The sequence below is a fragment of the Nanorana parkeri genome, unplaced genomic scaffold (genome assembly GCF_000935625.1).
Source record: "Nanorana parkeri isolate BGI_ZX_2015 unplaced genomic scaffold, ASM93562v1 scaffold134, whole genome shotgun sequence".
NCBI lineage: Eukaryota > Metazoa > Chordata > Amphibia > Anura > Dicroglossidae > Nanorana > Nanorana parkeri.
In genome coordinates, this window is record NW_017306402.1 from 1,800,854 (window position 1) to 1,811,332 (window position 10,479).

At 42.0% G+C, this 10,479-nt stretch overlaps 1 protein-coding gene across 1 annotated transcript in view; it reads right to left on the bottom strand.

The window, feature by feature from the left end:
* LOC108784962 (potassium voltage-gated channel subfamily H member 8-like) overlaps positions 1 to 10,470 on the bottom strand; it is a 336,787-nt gene extending 326,317 nt beyond the window's left edge. Inside the window, exon 1 of the mRNA XM_018553917.1 lies at positions 9,999 to 10,470. Coding sequence (XP_018409419.1) covers positions 9,999 to 10,074 — 76 coding nt within the window. The 5' untranslated portion in view covers positions 10,075 to 10,470. The remainder of the gene's footprint in view (positions 1 to 9,998) is intronic.
* Between the last annotated feature and the right edge of the window lie 9 nt (positions 10,471 to 10,479).

Here is a 10,479-nt window from a genome sequence, read left to right on the forward strand (position 1 = left end):
TCTGCCCCACATCCATCATGCATCCTATCAAGGGAGGACCTTAGCTATCAGTGGGCATACAGACAGTAGTATGCTCTGACTTACGTAACCCATGCCCCAAAGCCTTCACATAGTTTTGCTGCCAAGCTGGAATCTCAAAGCCTAATTGGCAGTGAGATAGCTATAAGTAGAATGCATAGCAATGGCCAAAGCTGTACGCATCGCATGCACTGTGTGCAAGGATTTCTGGTGAACAGATTTGTAGAATCCCTTCCTCTCCTCTACATCTCCAGAGAACCCACACACTGGAGAACTACAAAGAATAACAGCCGACAGCATATGTACAATTCTCCAGGCACAGGGCTAGAAATGGAAATTGCTCATAAGCTATATACATAATCCCCTGTCACAGATTTAGACATTGTATGAATGCAAAACAAGAGAATAAGTACAAACATATAATCAACGCAATGTCTGTGATACACAGCATGATTCACATGCAGAAGGAGATGGGAATATTCAACACACAACTACATACAGACATGACTCCCTTTCCATAAGAATCAACATTGCCAGTAAAAAGAATCAATATTGATCTAATATACAAAAGCATAATATAAAACATAAGATATTAAGATATTAAGGTATAGACTGTACAAAAACAAACATGCATAGCAGTAAACCATATGCATATAATATAAAATACAAACATAATATTCAACTTTATATAAAGGAATACTATAGTGAAACATATTGTATTCTGGTAATTGTATGTGGCTAATACATATCATGATAGTACTTAAAGAAGAACTCCAGAGTGCTCATTTTTGTCTAGGTGCTAAGAAGAAAAAGTTATACTCACCTGATCCCTCGGAGCTGGCTTGCTATTAGACTAGTCCCTTCTACCCTGCTCCCCCTCCGCTACAGCTGACTAAGGTCCATGAGTCATCACGTTCTTTACACAGTATAGAGGACTTGAGGAAGCCAAGGAACAAACCTGGCAATGGAGGAGCTTTGAGGTTTGGGTGAGTCTTAGGGTTGCCACCTGTCCAGGATTCACCCGGACAGTTCGGGTTTTGAATGCTGTGTTCGGGTTTCATGGAAGCAGAAACCCGGACACAAGATGTCAGGCAGACAGGGGCAACCAAAATTAATATAGGGGCTACTGCCCCCCACTGAAAATAGTCTCTACTGTGATATTTACATATGAATGGGCGGCACTTTTTACATATGAACAAGCCACGACTCATTCTCCCACAAAAATGACCATGCGTCGCTGGAGTGTTCGCGTTTCGCTTGAAGAAAAGGTGGCAACCCTAGTGAGTCTATTTGTTATTTTCCTCCCTAGACCAAAATGAGCACTTAACCCTTGCAGTGTGTGGGTAGCCCCATTCAAGGGTAATAACATAAATTCTGCTTTAATATATGAATTATTTTTTTCTTTATTTGCCATAGCTATATTAACAGTTTTCTCCATATTTACATGCAAGGCAAGCTGTCCAGCAAAGTGGCAGTTACAAACATTGCAACAAACCATTACAAGACGGACAGAGGAACATATAATTCTTCAGCTTTGATTCATGTGGTTTCAACCTTCTTTATAAAAGAAAAAAAAATGTTTTAGCTGACTTAGGCTTTTTTTTGTTTGTTCCTCCTTTTAAAACTACATGTCTGTAACCACCATTCACACATTTAAAGCATTTTTTTTCACATATTTTTTTCTTGCATTTTTGGTGTTTTCAGGCTTAAAAGAGAACTATGGGGTAGGTGTTTTTCCTCATAGCTTTCTTTAGGGTCATGGTAGGACATATACTAACCTCCTCCCGTGACCCAAAGCTCAGTATATAGCGGGCTATTGCCTGCGATATACTGAAAACGCCACAGCCGGGACGGATCCCAACAACACTGTCGAGATCCACCCTGTTGCGTGAGTGACAGCGGGCTCGGCCTATCTAGAGGCAGAGCCAGCTATGCCCGCCCCCTTCCCCGTCCGTTCCTCCACTCAGCGCTGGAGGATCGGTGAGGGGAGGGGGAATCCCTGCAGGGAGCCGTGACTGATAGTCACCGCTCTCTGCAGTGAGATGATCAGAAAGTGAGCGAGTGACAGCATGTGTTCTTCCCAATTAATAGAGCCGACCTGTGACAGCTTCTTTGTCACATGTCGGCTCTAACTATGTTATGCTGTTTTACAAATGTAATTGAATAAAACAGCTCTTGTGCCTGCAGGGCCGTGTGTGGTTTATATTATTTTTGAAGATTCGTGACAAGGAAGGTAAAACATGGAACCTTGCACAGTGTCTGGTGTGGAGGTGACCCAGTCTCCCTAACGGCTGTTTTGATTTGAAAAAAAAGCTATTTTATATATTAAAAAAACCTTCCTATGCTAGTAATTAACTTGTAGCAGCCAACACCGAGCAAGTATACTTACCACAAAAACATAAACAAATAATACAGTGCAGCACTTAAAGGAGAACTATGAGGTGAGTGCTTTTCACTCACCTCATAGTTCTAGCCGACCTGTGACAATGAGACTGTCACAGGTCGGCTCAGTAGATCGGGAGGTGAGAGAACACATACCGGGTTCGCTAAATAACATAAATCTTCCGCAAGATAGATCTTGTGGAGGATTTATGTTATGAAGCATTGCACTGATTAATTTGCTTAGGCTTTAGTAGTAATTTGTGCTATATATAAACCTGATAGAGCTGTTTACATTGTATATGCCATCTCTGACGCTGCCACTTTCAGGTTCCCAGGCATCCTCTTCGACCATTGGATGGCCACTGATGATGTAACTCCTACTCATGCACCTCAGATTTACATTCTCACTGGCATCAGCCCCATTCAATGACCAGTCTTGACCATCTAGACGTCATGAATTAGCCAAGTGTGTACACAGTGGTAAGTGTACACAGAATATTAAAAAATTGCTAGAGGAGAGAGGAAGAAGTTCTGCCAAAAATCCCTACCTTCTGGCTATTTTTTTAATGTACTGCTTTAATATGTTATAAAAAGGTTTTGGATTAGATATTTGTGAAAATTTGCTGAACTGGGAGCAGGAGATTCTACTTTCTTTGTGTACTTTACATATATCATCATAAAGACCAGATGACACACTGGAGACTGCAGATCCACAAGAGCTTTTGAGCCAAATGTTTCCTCTAAAAGCTTAAAGCCATATCAAAATACTCTGAAGGCCTAAAAGGTGATATTTCAGTTCTAAGAAGAGCATGGTGGACGAAGCCATAACTTCTATCACATGGGGGTCTCCATACTGAAGATTTCCCTGCCATATTTCCTGACTCTTTATGCTCCCTTGAAGTATTGGGTGTTCCCCTGACCACATTGTGTGAACATAATGCCCCTGTTGTATTAAATATACTACAAAACCCAGCATGAAGAATGGAGCCACCTTGAAATAGGCAAGATAGGTGTGCAGACCCAGGAACTCCCTGGAGTATTGGGTGTTCCCCTGACCACACTGTGTGATCATATTGCTCCTGTTGTAAAAAATATATTACAAAACCCAGCATGAAGAATGGAGCCACGTTGAAATAGGCAAGATAGGTGTGCAGACCCAGGCACTCCCTGGAGTTCCCCTGATCACACTGTGTGATCATAATGCTCCTGTTGTATAAAATATACTACAAAACCCAGCATGAAGAATGGAGCTACCCTGAAATAGGCAAGATAGGTGTGCAGATCCGGGAACTAAAGTGCAGAGATCTCACAACTAGAGTTGCAAAGAGATATAACCACCAATAGCTTGTTTTCATTTACCAAAGACGGAAATTTCAGTTTTTGGTTAAGTGATCCATTTGGGATTACAACAGAGAGCAGACAGAATAAATCAACTCAAAACAGATAAATATATCCAACCGAACGAGAGAGCAATTAACTGTAACCGTACAGCACAAACATTGGCAAGTCATATGAGAAGAGCATTTAATATTTTACACACGTAGCAAAGGAAATACTTTTATTAACCTCTCCGTGATGCATAGTGAATCACTGTTTATAAACGTTGCATGAAATTGTTAATATCGCTTCCCAGCTACTGGCTGGTTATTATGCAAGGGCTAATTTCCCTCACGCTCTGATCGCAAGCAAGCAGACTATGCAAACATGTTTCCGGAGGATATCCAGGCAAATCAGGAATTACCAAAACAAAGTCAGTAGTAAAGCTCTCCTTAACACCGTCAGTGCCAGGTAGAACATTCTATGTCGTATAAATAAAACAGACAGTTTATTACAAGCGTGAAGCTTCCAATTTATAACTTTCATGGTAACATGCTTATTAAGTGTTTGTGTGCTACTCCAGCGGCAGGTTCAATCCCTTGTAGCAGAAATGTATACTGTAGTCTCAATTTTTGTTGTTGTGTTCACTAGAAACACATTTATTTTGGTTTACTTTGCTTTAACGTCACATATTTTATGAAGTTGGCTTAGCAGAGCTAGACTGCTATTATAATTACTAAGCCCAATAAAGGACCATGCTGTCATTTTAAGAGAAGCTATGCGGAACGCAATTAGGCAAAAATAATGGGCCATAATGACAGGGATAAGCAAAAAACTATGGTGAACCCTGAGAAAACTTTTGCCGACTTTTGCTATTTTAAAAAAATCTCTCTAATGATGAGTGTACTATATGTTGTTTGTTGGAGGTAAAACTCTTGCTTCCATTCATCCCAAAAGCGCTGAACGTCCAGCACTGAAATCTATAGTCCTGGCTCTAGGCTGCCTCCAGCTATATCTCCAATCTCGTCTCAAAGTATCACCCTAACTGCCCTCTCCGCTCCTCCCAAGACCTCCTGCTCTCTAACTCCCTCATTAACTCCTCCCATGCTCGCCTCCATGACTTCTTTAGAGTCTCTCTCATCCTTTGGAACGTCCTACTCCAACCTGTCTGGCTATCTCCTACTCTGCCTTTAGGCCCTCTCAGAAGACTCACCTCTTGAGGGATGCCTACCAACCTAACCACTGAACTATCACTTTCTCAAACAATTCATCCTCAAACAGCTACCACCTCTTATATCACTTGCCCCTCCCTTTTAGAATGTAAGCTCTCACGGGCAGGGCCCTCCTTACCATCTTGTCTTGATCTGTATTGTAACTGTAATGTCTATCTTATATTGTAAAGCCCTGTGCAAACTGTTGGCACTATACAAATCCTGAATAATAATAATATAAAAGTGGTGATAGGGGAGAGGGAACAGGATGGATAAATGTCACAATCTCCCCTCATCCAATCACACAGAGTCTAGTATTCTGTGAAATGAATACAACATGTTATAAATGGACAAGGTGGAGAGTGAGTGACTCACAATCATCACTGTACTATTTGAGTTTCAGCACTGGATGTTCAGTGCTTACAGTACTCTTTGGGATGAATTAAAGTATTGATTTTAAAGGAGAACTATGAGGTGAGTGCTTTTCACTCACCTCATAGTTCTAGCCGACCTGTGACAATGAGACTGTCACAAGTCGGCTTAATAGATCGGGAGGTGAGCGAACACATACCGGTGTTCGCTCCCCTCTCGATCCTGTCACGGCTCTCTGCCGTGACAGGGGAGTGGCTGGATCCCCGCTCCGATCCGCCAGCGCTGACTGGCGGAACGGACGGGGAGGGGGCGGGTACAGCTGGCTCTGCCTCTAGATAGGCTGTCAGTCACGCAGCTGGGCGGATCCAGACATAATTGTTGGGATCCGCTTCAGCTGCGGCGTCTCAGAGGTGTCTTGCGGTATACTGAGGTGTCTCGCGGTATACTGAGCCCAGGGTGACGGGAGGACGCTAGTTTGTGTCCTCCCGTTACCCTAAGGAGAACTATGGGGAAAAGCCTTAACTCTATAGTTCTCCTTTAACTAACGCAGCACCACCCACATGTAATATAAAGGAGAATTTGTCCCAAAGGAAAATCCCCAGTGTTCTGCTGTAACTCATTTTGCAGCCACAAGGAGCTGGACAATGGGACCGTGATGAGGCTTTATCCACAGAGGATTGGACTATAAGCATGAAGAAACTAGAGCTACAGAGAGCTGGACTGGCAGGGTTGAGGTTGGAACTACAGTGTGCCAGACTGTGTACACAGACAGAGACGAGCATTAGTGAAGCCAGGCAATTTCCCTCAATCTGAGTTTGCTTACATTTCACCTCAATCCCTTCAGGCTTTTGGAGATTATTAAACGATTGAAGTTGAAGCCATCAAAGCAGATTTGGGAGGAACTGTAGCAAAACGAAGAGATAAAAAATACACTGGTGAAAAGCCCATAAGAGCTAATCATTTCAGTTTTTCCCCTGCCACAAGCAAGTGAAAATCTACTGTCCCCTGCTGCAGTATGAATACAGTCCTATTAGAGGCGCACCAATGTTTATTTACATGTTGTATACACTCTATATATTCCAGAGTTTGGTTAAAGTGTAAATCCAGAGCAAGATGTAAAATTAAAAAATTGCATTGATTTAATTTTAAAGCTGTGTGATTTTGATTTTTCACGATTTTTTTTTATAAATTCTTTATTTCAAGATTTTCAACTTTTTCCAACAAGGAAAAGGACAGGTATTACAGGTAATAAACAGCATGACACAAACATAGCAGCATATTCTGTGGGCATAGTGTTATCTCCGTAAGCAGCTTATGTGATACTTTTCACGATTTTTAATATGTTGAAAATAAGTCTGATGACCCAGTTTGTGGAGGTAGGTAAGGAGCACTGTGCATGAATAGAAAGTCTTGGAAACTCCAGCCAGTCGGAGAACAGTGATCACTTTATTGGTGTATGCCATAAAACATAGCCAATGTATTTCAGGGAATTGGGTGTCCCTCTTCTTCAGGTCTAACACTGGGTAAGAAACAGATTAGAAACATGACTGAACACATCTACAAAAAAGGTACAAATAAACAGCATTTTATAATCATGATAGACCAGTTAACGGGAATAGGGGTTGCAGTGTTTGCTACCATCAGACACAAGTGTTTTGGGAGGGTTACCCCTTTTTTGGTGGATCAACCCCACAGTGATAAAGTATATGCATGGTAGAAGATCCCAATCTTGTTTTCCCCACTTGCTATAGGGATCTACCTCTTCCCTCCTACTCAGCGCAACTAGTTCATGCCTAGTTTTCTGGATTGGCAGCATCAGGGGTATGTAAAGAAAAGCTAAAAAAAAAAGGAGAAATTAACCCTACAAACCAGTCATGAAGTTGCATTTCCTGATACAATGTCAATTTCCTTTTGAACCATATTGGACAGCAACTGTTACCATCAGAGAGCCACAGAATTGTGTTATTATTATTCATTTACTTTTCCTCATCATTAAATTTTACAAATCATTATTGCTTTAGCATAGTCATCTTCCTGTGAATTTTCATTATTTTTTCCCTCCAGCAGCGTTTCATTTAAACTAGACGCTTTACACATGAATAAATCACTAAGATTTGTAATTTCTTTGTTCAACTATAACTGCAGGCAACCATATTCCAGTCATTTGATTTAATCGGAGAGAAAACAAATGTATCCAACTCCACACACTATTCATCTGTAAACAGCACACTAACAGGAGAACCAACAGTGCCAACTAGCAGCCACAGATACATTCTGTCTACATCCTCTTAGGCTTGTATCTAGGTATTTTACTTCAGACCTGAGCATAGCTGACAAGGTGCAGAGTACACAGTGGCAAAGGCATAATTAAAAAAACAGTAAACACTGCAGGAAAAAGATTAACCTGAACCTTATCATGTCTCATGCAAAATAAAATGTAACCATTCTCTTTAGCCGCTCATGATTTTTTAAATTATATTGTGGCAAACAGTCACATTTTGAGATGTTTATTACTTTTCTATATTTTTAAGTAAGATATTTTTAAGTAAGATATAAGAGAGAGGAGAAGGGAATCTAGAGGAACATACATTGCTGGTTTATTGTCAATATAATGTGAGCACACAGATGGTAAATAAAAGGAAGACGTAATTATTAGACGTAAATTAAGGGCACCCTGACCTTATGGGCTTAATTACAAGTGCCCCCTTTACCCACCACCTTAGTTATGCACTAGCTCAGTGGTTCAGTTGAATAAACAGGCACAGAGGAACCTATGTGGAAATCTTAGCTAGGTAAATTAAACAAAGTGAAGTTTTCCATATCATTTTCATAAAGCTCATGTTCCTGGCAGGAGAGATGTGTACAGGATATTTGGTGATAAGAGGGTCATTTCCTTAGGCAACATGCCACATGGCTGTTGCTAAGAGGTATGTCTATATCCTACTTCTTGTATTGAAGCAGTGCAACCAGAGGCTACATATGGTTCATAACACACTCTAATATTGTTTGAAGTATATTCTAATCAGAGTACCTGCCTGTGTGAACACCCCCTCCACTATACCTGTGCCATATTCCACCATATACAGACCTTGCATCACATAAGGCTATATAAAGCATAATCTTTAAAATAATATACTTATGGTTAAATGGTTTGCATTGTGTGGCTCCACCATCACTTGTTACTCTGAGAAATGGCTGTCAGGCTCACAAAGGTTGGTGGATTCTGCTGTAAAGCTTTGTGGTTTGGTCGTTATAAATCCTCTTCCCTGTTGCCCCTTGCAATCTACAGGTCAGGGCCAGCAAAAGGTGCCCATACACCTTACAATTATCTGCAGATTTTCTGTGGTCAGATGGAAAAAGTGCAACAGATTGGCCCAGGTGGAGATTACTCCATCCACACAGTTACATGTAGATGGAGGAATCTGTTGCACATTTTCCATCTGACCACAGAAAATCTGCAGATAATTGTAAGGTGTATGGCCAGCTTTAGCTGATAGACCCCCGACGCTGTCCATGGTGCTGAAGCTGACAGCTCAGACCAGTATCAGAGGCAATGGCTGGACTGGAAATCCAACTAACAGCGTGCTATAAGCACATTACAAGCCTTCTATCATTATCTGCCTTGGATCTCCCAGTAATCAAATTGCAAAGCTAGACACATATCATTGCCTCAGTAATTGCATTGTAAAATCTGCTAACCAGCTGTATATTGAGTAGTCCCCGGAGTAGCTGAAGCTAGATAAAGGAGAAGAAAAAGAGTTAAATACACTGGGTGCTGGTGAACACTTTCCAGGCAGCTGAATTGTGATTTCGGGTATGCAGTTCATCCTAGAGCACATGAGCAGTCCAGAGGACCACATAGGGGACTTAGATAGTCTTTAAGCTGAGCTCATTGAAAGAAAGGGCTGTTTGATGGCAACATTTGCCTAGAACAGTCCCCTTTGTACAAACCAGTGCAGATTGTGAAGCAGGAATACTACTAAACATGACATCTTCTCATTCCACAAGTGTAGTAAGTGCTCACGTTTCTACAAATCATCATGAGTGTCTCAACACAGAGATACTGCAAACAATACACTTTTAACACATGAGCTGCCAGTAATGTTGCAGTCTCCTGAACCGATACATGTTGCATTGATCAATCATTTAGCAAAGCAATAGTCTATCATGATTAGAGGTGAATGTGGAATTCTGCTTTTCTCAGCATCCAAAACATGCTTCTAGAAGCCTCGGGCTTAGCCAACACATGCATCAGCCAGACCCTGCATGGGTTAAGCAGTGGTGCCCATGTTAAATATTGCATACCCTTCGAGGTATTGGGTTTCTGCTACAAAGTGCTACGATTCTTGCTATATGACATACCATCACAAGAATGGAAGCGCAGAATAACACTACGAACATAATGATCGGGTTTACCCCATCACTGGTCAATGATCTCGGATTGGGGGATAAATGACTGGAGCTGGTGGTGAATAGTGTCAAAGCCCAGCACTAGGTATACTTCAGATGCGAAAGCATAGCACGTCCACCTTTGTTCTTTCTCTAGCTGTAATTAAACAAAGACCTGGCTCTTACTGGTGAAGTGGGCACACAAAGGTCCGATAAGCCTCTATTAGCTGGATAGGCTCATAGAGGACCCATGAGACCCATCCGATTATCTAGGGATACATGACAGCCAATGCATTCATTAACACTTACGGGTCCCGTCGAATCTGGTAGCTATAGTATCCAAGAAAGTGTTTTGCGGGGCCAACAGCCCTTTCATCACAGGCATCTTCCCAGCAGCTAATCCATGCACGCCTCGGAGGACGGAATGTGGGGAAGATTGGGGTGTCAGAGATAATGGGGAGCCGAAGGGAAAAAGTGCTGCTAGTCAGCCCCCACACCCTGACACCAGCCGGCCAAAAGACATCCCCTTGCCAAGCATGGCTCTTCCTTATCGAAGCAAGAAACTGCAGTTGCCGACAAAGGGCTAGGCTAGGGGACGGAACTGGCAAAAGTTGAGTCCAAGTTGGGTCAAGTGCAGCAGATGCAGGACCAAGCCACAGGTCTACAGCAGAGAGATGAGGCTGCCGAGCCCGACCCAGCTATCAAGCAGAGTGGTGCTGAATCTGGCTAAGGATGAAAGAACATCCCTTCCCTTGTGTGCTTTCATTCTCTTCTTTTCTTGTTCTCCAGC